The sequence below is a fragment of the Frieseomelitta varia genome, unplaced genomic scaffold (genome assembly GCF_011392965.1).
Source record: "Frieseomelitta varia isolate USP_RPSP 00005682 unplaced genomic scaffold, Fvar_1.2 scaffold_738, whole genome shotgun sequence".
NCBI lineage: Eukaryota > Metazoa > Arthropoda > Insecta > Hymenoptera > Apidae > Frieseomelitta > Frieseomelitta varia.
The window spans coordinates 196,211-212,467 of NW_025110521.1; the positions used below are offsets into that span (position 1 = coordinate 196,211).

Sequence of the window (16,257 nt, forward strand, 5' to 3'; positions counted from 1 at the left end):
TCGTTCGATTATGCTTTTATTTAACTCGTTCTTGACGAATAAATTCTTATGAATAACAACGAAGGTGCGGAATGTATTGAAATACATATTGAAAACTATGTAAATATCTCAAAATTATTAGTATCCCAGTTAACAAAGCATAATCGTGATTACGGTTTAAAGTTAAGTTTTACCTCAGGGAAAATAAAAAGTTATGGACACTTTTTTCGATAATCTGGATAGATAGGATCAGATTTCAATAGGTTGAGATAAAAAATGTAAACTTTTAACTTTAAGAATCCACTGGTTTAAAAGTTATAGTTACTATCAACTGTAAAATGAAGCGTTTTTAGTGTGTGTGACAGACTTGCGTGACGCCATATTGGATTCTAGCGTAATTTGATTGGATCACCAGAAAAATTTTTAGTTCAAAAGTTAGGGTCTAAAATATTTTTAGTATAATTATTTGTTTTTTGATCGAACCGGCAGGGATCAATAAATTTATGGCGGCCGATAATATAATCTAACTTAAATACAGTCTATAAAATATGTAATATGAAAAAGTAACATTACATCGGTAATGACACTAAAATGAAAAACTAAAGCACTAAAAATCACTGACTTTTATAAAGGCGTAACTTTTGAATCAAAAAATTCCTAAAAGAAAAACTTGCATTTTTGGTCTCAACTCGTTAAAATCTACCGGATTATTTAAAAGAAATTATATATAATATTTGGCTTCCTACTGTAAAGTTCAGTCTAAATAAATTATTTCTTGTACAAAAATTAACTATGATACGTAATAGTAATTTAATCGTTGCTGGTGTGGCAGCACTAATAATAACCTCGTTCTTAAAGGTTACGTTATTGTAGTACACAGAAGTTTAAGTATTAAATCTGAAAATGATTGAAAAAATTACACCAAGTGTTCTAGTAAGCACGTTATTCTTTTGCTGGTTTTCATATTCAATGATATTCGACTATCGAAGACATCGTTTCAGTTTCCTAAACCCTACGAATTATTCAGCTGCTTCTCGTATTCACCAAATAGAAGTGGTAATGTCGATTTATATTGTCATAATATTTAATACTTTTTCAAAGTAATGTATTAGCAGCAATGTTTCTATCTAAATTGTTATTCTTTATTTTTATTAATTATTTCATAATTAAGAAATTTCTTAGTACTATTCCATCGCAGTATGAAATTTTAATTCAATATTGTTCTTTGCAGGCAAAATTGGGAAAAATATACAAACCAGGAGAACACTTAACCAAAAGCATGTACGAATAATAGTAAAGTATGAAAAGTTATCTAAATTATATTTAATAATATACATATATATATATGTATTTATGGATATATGGATACCATATATATATATATATACATATATATATACATATGTATGCATACCATAGTTGTATAGTATATAACATTTTAATAAATTTATGAAATATTACATAAATGAAAGACATATATGTTTTTAATTGACATAGTTAATATATTTTGAATAAAAAAATATGCAATGTAGCAAAATTATTTTAACATATTATTTAACTGATATATTTTTATATATCTTATGCATTTCCAACATATCTGAAGTTATAATTTTAAAAGAATATATAAATTATATAAATAAATAAATGTCAAATCTTAAATATAATAACAAAAGAAATGAAACGGAAACACAAAGAAGACTCAGGTATCAATTGAAAGAGAAATTAGATATTTAGCAATTTACTTTTCTCTTATTTCTATGCTTAATCGTTCAATTGAAATGTTCTTATAGCGAGAAATCTTGCTTTAGAATAAATATATAAATAAATTATTAATAAAGATGGTATTTAAGTAAAATGTCTTGTGGTTGATTGATTTTGATGTTTTATTAGAATTTGTGAATTACCTTCCCCTGAGACAGCCTATTCCATTAAGAAAGCCATCCTTTTCTTATTCTTGACATTTATCATCTTACGTTGTATAATTTTTATTCCACTTAGAGCACATTAAATATGATAAATTTATATGAATGAAAATTAAACAAGCTGTGCAAATGGTCAACAATGAATAAACATAATGTTAAACATTTTATATTGAAATGTATCATTCATGAATGTTGTTAAGATAAGTGTCTCAACGTTGTTTAATTAAATTCTTGATTAAATTTTTGGAGACAATGATTGCACATAGCAATTTTTCTTTCAAGAGATTATGTAGCATATGTTATGGATGTTTCATTTTGCACGCAGAATAGATACAATGAGAAGGAAAACCTTATTAAAAAAAAAAAAAAATTGCAGCTCTGCAGTGCAACAATAAATAACAGCGTCTTAGATGCTATGCTTTATTAACATTTACAAAAGAAAAGCAGGTATTCTACGAAATGTTATTTCTTTCTTTTAACACTATTTCATTTCATGTAGTTCTGGTTGAAGAAGAAAGTGTAAAACTCAATACAGAATTAGTCATTATATATTTCTTTTGGATAACTTGATATGTATTAATGTATATTAAACGAAAATAGAAAGTATGAGAGACACACAATGAGAAGGGATAGACAAGTGTAATGTAACGAACGGAACATGATAAGATCATTGATATACTAGAACATAAGAATTTTTAAATTCAATGAACTGTGTATTTAGAAAATGCTCCATTTTGCTTGATGCTTCGCGTCCCAACAAGATCGATCTGTTTGCATGTTTTATAGATGAATTTTACGGAAATTACATAAAGATATGTAGTTATGTTAGACTCGGATTTTTGCTAATTCGCTGAAACACGAGGCAACATCAGATTGTGAATGTATAGCGTGATTGTGTATATGTACAAGTATTATACTATATACATATATACATAGACTGGCCCATATAAAGCGTTGCAAATCATTTAGCATTGTATAGTAAGGATAACAGCGAAATTTTTCTAGATACTAAATTTAAGATGCCCTATGATATGTTTCCCTTCTTGAAAATCATTAAATGCCAGAAATCAATTTCCAACAAGTTTCGCTTACAATTTGTAACATTTTATATGAACCGTTTGTATATATGTATATATGTGCAGCTATGTATGCAATATACTTTGCGTTTATACGGTTAGAATGTAATATTTTACACTGTTAATGCAAAAATTATAAGTTACAAAAAGATACCCGAGACAATAAATGGACGCTTCCTATAACGTGAAGATCCATGTCGTAATTACTGTGATAACAATGATAATGGCCGTTGGAAAGAGAAAGGTGATAAAAACGATAGTAACAACGATTAGATGCATGAGTTTCGTTCTCGTATAACTATCAGACGAAAATCCAGAGGTCTCTAATAAAATTTTGAAAATGATAATCTTATATCAACTAATATCGAATTTTTAAAGAAATTGTTCCAATGTGTGTCTACTGGAAGAGATATAATGAGGTCAATTCTGCGCAATGGACATTTTACATACGTGTGTTTTATTCTGACGCGTGTCAATTGCATCTTGAGGTACAAAAGTAACACCAATTGAAATAAAATTGGACAAATTCGAATGTCATTAATCGAACGTGAGTCCTCTAGATCGTCGACGGTCTGTGTTCGGTAAATTTCGTACAGTAATTATGACGATGAAACATCGAGTCACATCTTAAATTTTGTCTAATAATTTCTGATAATAAAGTTCGATTTTACCTTTCACGTAAAATACGGCGATATGGGGCACGAATGTGGCACAATGATTCAACGACGATAAAACTCTGGTCAACTTTCCTTGTTTGCCTTTTATTCACGCACATCACCTTCTTATACTCCATTTAGCTATTTCAGTTGATCAATAGACTGTAACAGTTTTTTTCGTACTCGCATTTAGTTCGCAACATTCATGGACAGCATTGTCATTTGATAATTCTCTCTTTCGCTGGCTTATACTATATATATATATATATAAGTATATATGTATATATATCACGTCATACGCCATACCATTTTTTAATTTATCGATCGAACCTTGTTAACGATTGCACACGTCGCCAAACAAAATTACCTCTTTCGTAGAATCTTTTTTTTACGGATGATCGAATATAAACAAACGATTACAATCAACGTCTCGCATAGAATTTTGTCCCTTATGTCGTTAAGAATTAATCACGATGCACGTTAGCTTGCGATTTGCATCTGAAAAATTGGAAAAACTTCGATAATTGTTGCAAGTTTGAAAAAAGAAGCTACGTGTTACGCTATTATATAATATTACGTGTTATGCTATTTCTCTAGAACGTGAAGATGAAAAATATTATCGAGATGGCAAAACGTATTCATTTTCTTCGTGTTCCCTTTCTTATGACAACGTGAAGCAAGTATGAAAGTAACGTATGTACGCGTCGATCGAATACGATGAAATCGCACTGGTTTTTAATTGTTCAATGATGTGTAATATATATATACCTATCTATTATGTATGTATGTACGTATGTATGCATTTACGCATGTGTGTGGACAAGTACGAGAGAAGAAACGACGATGAATTTCATTGGAATAACAACGATAATAACAGTTATTTCGGCCAGGATTATTAAATGATCAATTGTAAATGATGTTGAACAGAACGAACCAAAAAAAAAAAAAAAAAACGTGGATCGATGAAGTAACAAAAATTCGAAAAAAATACCTGACGATGCTGGCGTCGCGTGCGTCGATCGATCAAGAGAGATACCATTTTTCAAAGGCAGAATCGTAACGTAAAATCGTGCACACGCGTTCAGAGCTACCATGACGAAACAGACCTCTCGATCATACAAACGATTCAAAGAATAATAAGCTCTTCGTGCGAGTGAACGAACGAAAGATAAACATTTATTAATAAAGATCTGGGGTTTGGTATTATAGGTATTATTCTTTTTTTTTTTTTTTTTTTTGTGTTGAATGTGCGTGTTTGACTCTGATACAATTGCTTTTAGGTTCACCTATGTATACTCGGAGGCTGCGCAACGGTGTGTCGTAATTATCTCTTCTTTCTCGTCGTTCGCTTGGTTTTTGCGTTAAAAATTTTGATAATAACAATGGTACACATTTTTTGCGGGGACGATGTGAGAATGTACTCATTACTCGTTGAGACATAATATCTATAATAATCACGCAGTCATCCGCACGTACGCACAAAGTTACGCGTTCCGTACATTATTATTTCCTCCTTTTTTTTTTTTTTGCTTTTTTTTCTGCAAATGCGTCTCTTGTCACATGATTACAAATTTATATACTTTACTTACGAAACACAAACATTCTGCCATTATTTTCTTTTTTTTTTTTTTTTTTTAATATATTTGTTAAGTACAATTATATACGCGTCATACGATTTCTCAAGCATAGTATTGTCAACAATTGTGTATATATTTGTTCTTTCTTTCCTTCTTTTCCCCTTTCATTTGTTAAATGGTTTCTTCTGCTACACATTCTTACGATACAGCAATCTATAGTGCAATTTCTTCTCGATATGATTTCCTTTCTTTCCTTTCTTTTTCTTTTCTTCTTTTTTTGGTTCTGCGTTCGTGGTCAGCACTACTGAACGCAAAAGGTCGCGGTGATCCTTAGCGCTCTCGCCGAACAAGAACTACGAACAATCGACCTTGTTCCACGATGTACGCGTCCCATCCATTTTCTTTTTGATTAGACGTTCACTGAGAAGAATGACGGATTAGATCGTGCAACGAGGAGTTCAATTACAGAAGAAAGTTACGGCAATTTTTATGACCGTATAAATATAAATATTTAAACGTTATTTAACATATTAAAATAACCTATGGATATACGTTCTCATAACGTAAACACAGCGACATATTCCATTTCCCGCTTGTAGCCAGTATAATTTTTTTTTTTTGCTTTATTAACCCTTCAGGGACCATTTTCTGTCACGTTCTTTTTTTTCATCTTTTCTCGTGTATTTTTTGTTTTTTTTCTTTTTTGTTTTTTTTTTCCTTCAAAATTTTAATTCAAAGTTATTCAAAGTAATGAAATTGTCGTAAGACTATTATCAACTAGTGTTATTATTAAACACTCATTTCTAAACACTCATTGCATGCATCACGTTACGTTATAATAATATAATAACAATATGCATGTAAATGTCACAATACTAGAATGATATCAATTTTACAAATTATGTATTTAGTAATTATATTTAATATCTTAAGAGGGTAGAATACAAGATAAAGCACTTGAAAACTGAATTCCGCGCGCAAGTCCCGGCAGGGTTAAACTTTCCATCCGGATCCAGATACACTTTTCGCATTACCGTTATTACAATACTTCTCCTCGAACAGCTGTGCAATATTCCCCTTGAGTTTAAACCAGATGTAATAAAAAAAAAGAAAAAAAGAATAAACTTCCCTTTGTTCACTCTTACGACTTCTGAACCGCGTAAGAAACAAACGTGGCCCTCGCGTGATAGCGAAAATTTCCGTGAATTCCAGCGAAAACGTCACTATCGTGTGAAAAATACCTACGTCGTTTCTCCCGTTCCCTCGTTGCTCGCCGAAATTCTTCTCTTACCTTCATTCGTTATCCGACAAATGCTTTTGCGTTCCTTGCGTTTAATTTTCGTGTCGATATCATTGTATCCGTTGTTGTTTTCATTACGTTGCCGATCGGTCGCGCAGACCGTCGCCAATCACTATCGTCGCGACGATTGCCATGGTATCTTCCGTATTATCACGTACCAACGAGACTCCTCGGACGTTTAACGAGTATAGAGAATAGAAATCGAAATGTTTTAAAAGAGAAAAATACTGTTGCTATTGGGATTGATCGTGTCACGTGCGTGGTATGTAAATACGTGTATCGTGTCGTATGTATTTATGTACGTGTATGTACGTATGTATGTATGTGTGTACAGTAGTGCAACGTTAACTGGCCTGTTACTTTTCGCTAAACTAGCCTGTTCGATGTTATGGACTTGAAACGAACAAATACGTCGAGCATCTTGCACAGAACAGACAAAGGACGTCGCTTGAATTTTTTGAAAGAAGAGAAACTAAGAAATTTTCTAGAAACTTCGAAATTCCAATCTGTGATGACCAATCGAGGAAGCACTGCCGTGCGTTGCTTGAAATGCAGATTATGTATGTCGCGTACTCGTCACGTGTGTCAGCCTGATAACGTGTGTAAGTGTAAATACATGTTCGTCTGTAGATGTGTACGGAACGTGTATGTGCAAGTGTGTATACGTGTGTACATGTACTTCAAGGGGTAGTTATCACAGAATACACGAGACATTTTTTTTTTTTTTTTTTTCATTAAGCTTACGAGATATTAATCGAAGCGGAGAGTAGGAGGAAAAAATTGGCGGTCAATCCCGTCCACGAAGCGCGATCGCCGACCGACCCGGAAAACTCACCAGCGGAAAGGAACAAACACACAAAAGGCCGTTTCCGTTTCGTCGACGGATTTGCCCTAGTTACCGAATTCGCCAGCCCTTTTTCATTAATTAGCACGTACTTAGGCAGCGGAGAAAATAGACACTTTTACAAATGAAGATGGTGGCGAGATCGCGGACTCTCTCTCTCTCTCTCTCTCTCTCTCTCTCTCTCTCTCTCTCTCAATATCTTACTTCTTACGACCTTCGTTTTCATACGTATATCTTTTCCTATTTTCTATCCGTATGCATGTATTTCGCTGACGCCGCGTTGTATCCCGTCTCGCATTCAAGACGCCGTGCGTGCCTCCAAGCCTCGAAATTGATTTTCGACTGGAATAATGGAAACAGCACGAACGTCGCGAGAAAGACGAGCCACGACGCTTTGGTTTCGTGCACGAGTAGCATTCCGATCGAAACCGATATCCACAGATCCTAGGCTCCAATCGCGTCAACGTGTAAACGCGCTGTAAATCTCTCCTCTTTCTTTCTTTTCTTTTTTTTTTTCTACTTTTAACGAAACGAAATACCTTGAAATTACAAAAACTTTATCCCGCTCTACCATGATTTGTCGCAATGAGATTCGCGCACGATTCGAACGACAAACTGTCGTCTCTTCGCTGTTTTTCCATTTCAATGGCGAAACGCCATTGGTATTCGCATTCCCGACGTAAAGTGACGTGGCAAGAGGTAATTTTGAAAAGTTATGCGCTTGTACGTGTAATACAACGTGGTTAATAAACGAAACTCTATGCGAAGGTTCTGCGCCTGACCGCGTGTAAACGCACGCGCGTCCGGATATGGTGAAGCGCCTGGTTGTAATTATATTATACGTAATCGCAAAGATAGCCGAATTTTTCCGTCTTTGTTTCTCTCGGGTGGTTCTCTCTTCTGACGAATATCCCGCGCTCGCAGCTACATCAGCATTTAGATACTATACACAATATACGTAAGTATATCTAGACGTACTACGTAGTAGAAACTTTTTTTCGTGGATATTAATCATGTGTAATCTCTGGATTGATATATCTGGTTTGGCCTGCATAGGCCAAAGGAGAAAGAAATTTATTTAGTTTCAAAGTCGCGTGCATCTTTTTTTTTCTTTTTTCTTTTCTTTTAATGTATTATTATTAATTCCCGTCTTTCGTTTTCTTTTTATTTTTTCCTGCTTTTTTTTTGTCCTTCGTTTCATCGTTTCTCCCCTTTTCTTCGCTTCCTTTCTCTTTCTTTTTCACATATTTTTTTTTTTTTCTTTTCTTTTCTTTAAACCCCAATCTTCTCGGGAGATCCGGTCGAAGCTTCGTGTAACAATTGCGAACCATATCGCGTCCTGAAACAAGGTGTCTCCCAAAGTGTTCGAACGACATTAGATGCGAAACAGAGAACGTTTAAGGAGTTTGGTATACTTCCGCGAGGACCGTTTACCGTTCTTGTAGCAGATTGAGGGACCGTTTAACGCGTTCGCCCTCGATTTTCACGAATTTCTCGTTTTCTCTTTCATTCTTCGTATATAGCGGGGGGGAAGTGTCGAGGCGCCAGAGAACCGCGGGCTCCGATCATCGTGACCCAACCGACCGACTGTTCCCACGAGTGGACACAATGTTTCGATCTATATACAAGAGTAATATCGATGAGATATCTTTAAGCGAATAGACAGAGAAGTATTAATGTTCGTTTCTTTATTATTATTATTATTATTCTTTTTTTTTTCGAAGCTTACGTTTCCACCTCGTCGCTTACATATTTGGTTTTGCACGCTCACACATAAAAGCAATGATCGTCGAAAGGGGGAAAGTGTCGAAGTTATACATGATTAGTTAAGTTTACCATACAGCTACCACGATATAAAGTTTTTAATTTCGAAAATGTTAGGCTGCATGTCAATTCGTAGAAATAGTAGTTCACGGCTGGAATCGGATCGAGAACCGGCCTCTGTCTCGCGCGATATCGTACGTAGAATGAAAATCGAGGGCGGACGAAAGGATCCTGTCTCGGATTTTGTCTCTTTCTCTTCTCGTTCTTTTCGTCTTTTGTTACTCTTTTTCCCTTCGTCTTCGTCTTCTTCTTCGCTGGAACGGAGTATCTGGATTTCTCGTGTACGTGAACATCTGTTGTATCTCCAAGGTCTTCAAAGCGGGCCCAGTATAACGGGGGCGATTCACGGCGACTGCTCGAAGCCTTCGAGCGGACCTCGTAAAATTTCAGTTCACCATCAACGATCAGACTCTTACGATCTCTTGTTAATTCTTACAATAAGAACGTACTTTACATTACAATGCCTATTTTATTACTAACGGCGCGCCCCGAGTGACGTCGCGGCGCGCCTATTGGTCGTACGCAATGCTACGTTAAACTGTTATTTAGAAAAAATTTTTTTTTTCTTTTTTTTTTCGTCAACAACGTGTTTCACATATCTACAAGTAAACTCGTTTCATCCCGAACAAACGGCCTAAAACGTCGCCTCTCTCACGAGGGTCTCTCTGTATTTTATACTGTAGTTTCATACGTAGTTTTCTCCTCGTTTACAGCGCGATTCGCTTTTTCTTAGTTTTCAAAAGAAATAGAAAAAGAAAAAAACAAAAAAAAAAAAAGAAAAAAAAACAGAACACGCCCGACTCGCGTTTCATAGCTTGCAAAACATGCTAGCGATCACGGACCCCGATTCGATCGTTCTTCGTACTTCTTTTTCTTTTCTTCTTCTTCTTCTTCTTCTTCTTCTTCCTCTTTTTTTTCTCTTCACGGTCACGAACGAAGCTGCTTTCGTTTCTCTTACGAGAATCCGTACACCGTCGAGGTCCAATCGCGCTGGACGTATCATCTAACGACTAATTCGACTCCTTCGTTTCTCCTCTTCTTACGTTTACGAATATTTTACCAAATATATTGCGTACTGGCAGCACTGTTTTCACGTGTCGCGTCTATTCAAGAACACACTCTCCGATACCTGAGGTTTCGTATCCTCCGTTTTTCACGGCACTTGTTTTTTTTTTTTTTTTTTTTTTGAACGAAAAGCCCGTCCGTACGTGCTCGATCATCGTCTCAGACGTTGTTCCGTTTCCTTATCCCAGTATGTCTCCAAGCTTCTCCTCTAGAAGAAGATTTGGAGGAATCATCTTTCCGTTTCTTCTCTTCTCCCTTTGTCTGAGTTTCATTTGGACGAACGTTTCGATTCGGGGGCTCGTTTTCAACGAATGTGAAAACCTTTCGTTTGTCTCGATTTTGTCTTCTTTTTCTCTTTCTTTCGTTTCTTTTTTTTTTTTTTTCTTTTTTTAATTCTCGGCTCGTTTGGTTTATATAGGGGACGGGGCTAAAGCTCTGTGATTCGTAAAAAAGAGAGAAGAACACGCTCGACCGGAAGCTGGCTGCGAAGGAAGCAAGAAGAACGATGTCGCGTGACACTTTCTCTCTCGTTCCCTCACTGACCGACATCTTACTTTTTAGCGTTTTGGAACCGAAAAGGATTCGGCCGATCGTCCTTATCGGTGATATTCGTTTTCTTTTCTTTCCTTTTTTTTTTTTTTCTTGTTGGTTTTCTTGCTTGTCTGTGTCTGTCTCTGTTAAACAGAATGTGTTTCTTACTTTTACTTTGCGTTCCGCGCTTCTCTCGATAATCCGCGCGCTCGACGATTCGCGCAGTGTTGCTCGTTTTCTTCTTTATTTTTTTTCTTTCTGTTTGTTTGTTTGTTTGTTCCTTTAGTTTGTTCGCTGAATTTGATCGAGTTGGCTGGTTTGAAGAACTTCATTCTCGACAACGACGGCCGAACGCTTATATTTGGTATCCCCTGTGGACAATGCCCCTCTCCTTCTCCTCCCTCGAGCTCTTTCCAAACTCGAAGGATCGCATCGCTTCGCTGTCGTGGCTTTAACGCTTTAACCCAGAGCTTCAGGTGGGATTCGGTAACGGTGTCTCCTGCCTGATGTCGCTCTTCAGCTTCACGAACTCCTTCGCGATCTCGTCGTTGTTCCTCTGCGAAAGAATCCTCAGGATCGTCCAGCCGGTCTCGTCCATCTGGATTCGTTTGCCGAGCGACAACCAGCACGCGCACGAACCTTCCTCGACGATATCCTTGAGCTGCATCACTGCAACGCCGACCAGTCTGTCCTCTCTCGCGAAGCAGTAGTCCTTCACGCAGATGTGCAACTCGTAGAAGTCGAGTTGCTGCTGCTCGTTGCCGATCATGCTGAAAACAAAAAAGTGGAAACGAATACGTCAATACCTATATTAATAACATTATAATATAATATAATATTAATACCTAATGATATTTTATACAGGATGCTCACTGAAAAGACTGAATGACACGAAACAAAAATAACTTTTGCAGACACGTGCTTTTTTAATTTTTTATTATTTTATTTGAAAATATAATTAATGGATTTGTTTTCAGTATTATGTGTGAAGCCTACAAAAAAAAAAAAAAAGGAAATAAAAAAGATTCAAAAAGGAACAAGTTATGACTTTTTCAAACCCTTTAGTTTTTCGGTGGTCGCCCTGTATAAACACGTGAAACGCTTTGAGAAGACTTTTGAAACAATACTTTTGAAATGGCATTTCAAGTCAAATAAGAATTTCGTCCGATTTGATTTGAAATTTCTTTTTATTTCTAATTCGACTAGGATTATTTTTTGGCCAGTGTTGTCAAATTTGTGGAATCAATCATAGATTTATACCTATTATATTAGAAAGAACAAATTATTTTAACTTTATTAATTGAATGAATAATAATAATAATAATTAGTTTATAATTTAAGAAAATTTAGTTAATATATATATAACATTAAAATGTCATTTTACAATAAATTAAAATTAATTTTCTATTCCACAAATAATACCAATTTATTGATTAATAACTTTTTATTTACTGTTTATTAATAACTTTATTTTGTTCAAATTCATATTTTATTATTAATATAATTAATTTTAAGTTAAATAATGAATTTAAATATAAAAATTTAACTAAAAAATTTATATTAAAATGAAATTAATTTTAATAAATTTATCTGAAAGATTTGATCCATCAATTTGTCTTATTTATCGCAATATCATAGCACGACAACTGCGAGAGTTACAGTAGTATGGTAAACGATTTTTGAAATAAAATGGAAAGGATCCAGGGCGAAGTAAGACGAGACACTCACAAGTCGAAGCTCTCGTTGAACTGCGGCGACCAATTATTGCTCTTTGACTTTGTCGACTGCTTCCTCTTCTTGCCGGTCAGATGCGGTCCGATCAAGTTCACTTCAACGTACGGCCTGAACATCCCTGTGGCAAGCTGCCACTTCAAATCGTTCGCAGCGACAACTGCAAAGTGAAATTATCATTCGTATATTTCGTATATTTTTAACGCCTAACTGATCTGTGTTCAACTGTTTACATATATTTGTAATAAAATATCGACATCCGAACGCGAAATATGATATAGTTAATAAAAATAAAATTGATAATAATTTATATAGTTACAATTAATAGCACAATGTGATTATACTATTAATTGAACAATTGTATTATAATAGTATAATGTAATATGATTATGTCAAATAATTATGTAAACACGGAATGAAATATAATTGATAAAATAGAATTGATAAATATTAATTTATATAGCCACAACTGACAGTACAATATAATTATACTATTAATTAAATAATATGTTATAATGATACATAATATAATGTAATTTATATGTTTATGTATGATTACGTATATAGTGTAATTTATATGTTTATGTATGATTACGTATATATGTAATTATAGTAATATATATAGTTATATATATATATATAGTATTATAATTATAGTAATATATATAGTAATATATATAGTAAATAGTTATAATACACATGTAATATATGTAGTTTACGTAGTAATATATGTAGTTATAGTAAATAGTTATAGTACACTAGTAATAGTTATAGTAAACACAGTTGTAGTTATAGTAAATAGTTATAGTTATAGTTTACGTAGTAATATATGTAGTTATAGTAAATAGTTATAGTACACGTGTAATCTGTATAAGTGGCCATTCTAAAGTATGCAAAAGGAAACGTACCTTTGACGGTGACCTTCTGCTCGCCAGTTCCAGGATGTGTGAACAGGTCCACTTGAATACTGACTTCTCCAACCGAGCTCTCCTCTGTACCGGCAGTATCTGGAACTTTATCAACAGCCAATTGGATCTCACATTGAAATTCCAATGAGCAAGCCGCTAAGTACTACAAGAGAGGAAAATAGAGCTTCGGTCACCGCTATCCGGGGCTAAAAGTTTCTGAGATCTGATGCTAAGATACTATAATTAATGTCTAGTTCTAGAGCAGATTACATGCTCTAATCGTATGCATATATGGGAATTTTGTCTCTTCGAGCATTCATCAGAGAAGACGAAGTTGCGTTCAAGTGCCTCAGAGACGCATGAAGAACCTCAAGCACATACATAGATAATCGAAAGATTTTAACGCACAATTAATGAACGGTTAACCGGTTCATGACCAAATTACGGCTTCTTGACTGAATTGTTTCGAAAATTTATGTTCGTTGTTCTCTGCTCGACGTGCGACTGTCAAACATTCGCTATAATGCGTTTCATAGCTGATGATCAATCGGTTCGGTTGTACAAGGCTTGTAAGACAGGATGAATCATTGCGCAGGTGTTGGTTGAATTAGATAGCTGTACGTATACCTCTCGTATGACGAATATAGAAATAATACAATCATAATAAAACTAAGAGTGGTGAAATGGTGGATTGCCAGTGATAAATTGGTTGAAAGTCTATTTGGTGTTTACGTGTACGTGTGTAAAAGCTTCAAAGAAGATGATTAAAGGAATGCTTAGTGTAAAACACAGTGTTAGAAAACGGCAACCTTTCGTTCAATTTTCTGTATAATTCTATGTTATATTTTTATACTGCTAATTCTCAATTGATCGTTATTCGGAATATCAACGGACAATTCTCTCATTGAAACACGACAGAGCGTGATTATTGCAAAGTGGCCATTTTCTACGGTCGTTGTTTTGCAAGTTCGGTAGTAGCAGCAACAGCAGTAGTAGTGACAGCAGCAGCGCTACCTAATACAACTATCCATCACCGAGAAGTCTTCGGGACGCTGTTGAATTATCTTTGTTCCCAAAAAAATTTGTTGAATTTCTGATTATGTTATTACCAAAAAGAGAAAAAAAAAAAAATTGTACATCTTTAAAACCTCTCTAAGACCTGATGTGTCTTCAAACGCATCTCTTTTCAATTTCAATTCGAAATAAAACGGGAAAATGCAGAAGTATTACAGATTCGTTCACGCACGAATGGCAAAAGAGGCGAGAGCAACGGCGAGAGATCCCTGTGAAAGTCCCGAAACGACTTTCTCGGTGAGTAATGCAATCACAAACAGTTCACTACGTCCTAAAAAACGAGCGCCTAGGTTTCGAAAAAAGTGGCCGGAAGTCAGCGAAGAATAATCCCGAGGCTTCTGCTCTAAGGTGGCTAGTGCTCGCTGGTACCTTGTCGACTCTCTCGACGAAGAGAGGGCTTGCTCTGGCGAAGGGGTTCCTCGAGGCTTTCCATACCCTCGGCTCCTTCCCCTTCGTCGCCACCTCTTTCGCTGCTCATCGAACGCTGACGCTGACGTAGCTTTGACGCAGTGTTCAGCGGCACTGTCGCGATAATTTCGGTTATGTCGGTTGTACTCCCACCACGGATGACGAATTTTTCAAAAAGTGTTCGCGCGCGCGCGCGTATGTGTGTGTGCGTGTACGAACGACAATCGCAAACAACGAGTCAACCGCCGCGCCTTTTATCCGATTAGTATTCGATCAAACCGATCAATTCGATTCGCGCTTGGTTGCAATTGAAATTTTTGCCAATTTTTCAAAAACCACTCATCTATCTCTCACGTATCGGTTATATCGATCGAATAATAAACCCGTAGCTCTGAATTGGAATTTTGCTGGCCGTTAATCTGTGATGATGCGTTCTGTGTGCTGGAAAACTGTGTGTATGTGTGTGCGTGTGTGTGTGTGTCAGTCTCTTTATGCGACTGTACGAGACACGATGCTTCATTTAGCCATTCAAAAAGTGATGAAAATAGTGGTCGCCGCTTTCGTTATTCACAGCGAGTAAACTTCGCTCGGTACTCGGTAAATAAAAGATAAATAAAACTGCCAAGATTATGTGATAATCAGTTTCGACTTTTTCATCAAGTGACTGGATGATTCGTTTTGCCTGACAGTACAGGTGGGAATATTTATGAACATTTTCGACAACGTGTGTTTCGAGAATCGACTTACCTTGGTTGATCTGAGACGTGACAAACGTCTTGATGAGAGTGTCCGTTGTTTGCGTGTACAAGCTCAAAGCGTATCGCAAGCTCTGCAGTTCCGGCGACTTTTCTAAGAACGTCTTCTTCAGACCGTTCCCGCCAGCGTGGAAGTACTGTTTGATGGTGTCGAGAGCCACTTCGAGAACCGCGCACTGCTTCGGTGACAGATTCTTCTCTACTTCCTTGGAAATATCCTGCGAATTACGTGAAATTAGAACAGTGTAAAAACTTTCTTATTCACTGGCAATTGAATAGCCAGCTTTCGATCCTAGTATCAGTGGACAATTTTACAATTTTTCTATCCAGTGCGATAATCTCGATAAAATATGTCCGTACACACCAATAGAAATATCTCGTACCGTGAAAAGTTTGTGGTAAAAATTGAGTGTTATAAATTGTTATCACGTACCATTACACCGCTCAGCGCGTTCTTCACATCCGGTTTGCCAGCCATGTGGTTCTTGAACAGTTTCGACATGTCTTCTATCTTCGCGTTCGCCGCTAGGTTCTTCGCGTTGTCCGTCAGATTCTTGAACATCATCTGCAAAAGAAAAAAAAAAAAAAAAGGTATAAAATTTAAGAA

General features: G+C 35.7%; 1 protein-coding gene and 1 long non-coding RNA gene across 8 annotated transcripts in view; one reads left to right on the forward strand and one right to left on the reverse strand.

Annotated features, from left to right (window-relative positions):
* Positions 1–6,368: 6,368 nt before the first annotated feature.
* Positions 6,369–16,257, forward strand: part of LOC122535576 — a 28,638-nt gene continuing 18,749 nt past the window's right edge. Inside the window, exon 1 of the long non-coding RNA XR_006308207.1 lies at positions 6,369–6,760. This is a non-coding gene — a long non-coding RNA (uncharacterized LOC122535576). The remainder of the gene's footprint in view (positions 6,761–16,257) is intronic.
* The window catches only part of LOC122535572, a 122,117-nt gene continuing 116,903 nt past the window's right edge, over positions 11,044–16,257 (reverse strand). For 6 of the 7 annotated variants that reach the window (XM_043667237.1, XM_043667236.1, XM_043667235.1 and 3 more), the window contains 6 exons: positions 16,084–16,215; positions 15,643–15,868; positions 14,857–15,009; positions 13,414–13,518; positions 12,503–12,665; positions 11,044–11,544 (listed from right to left, as the gene is read on the reverse strand). In XM_043667237.1, coding sequence (XP_043523172.1) covers positions 11,247–11,544; positions 12,503–12,665; positions 13,414–13,518; positions 14,857–15,009; positions 15,643–15,868; positions 16,084–16,215 — 1,077 coding nt within the window. In that variant the 3' untranslated portion in view covers positions 11,044–11,246. The remainder of the gene's footprint in view (positions 11,545–12,502; positions 12,666–13,413; positions 13,519–14,856; positions 15,010–15,642; positions 15,869–16,083; positions 16,216–16,257) is intronic. The other variant, XM_043667238.1, reaches the window with a different exon arrangement.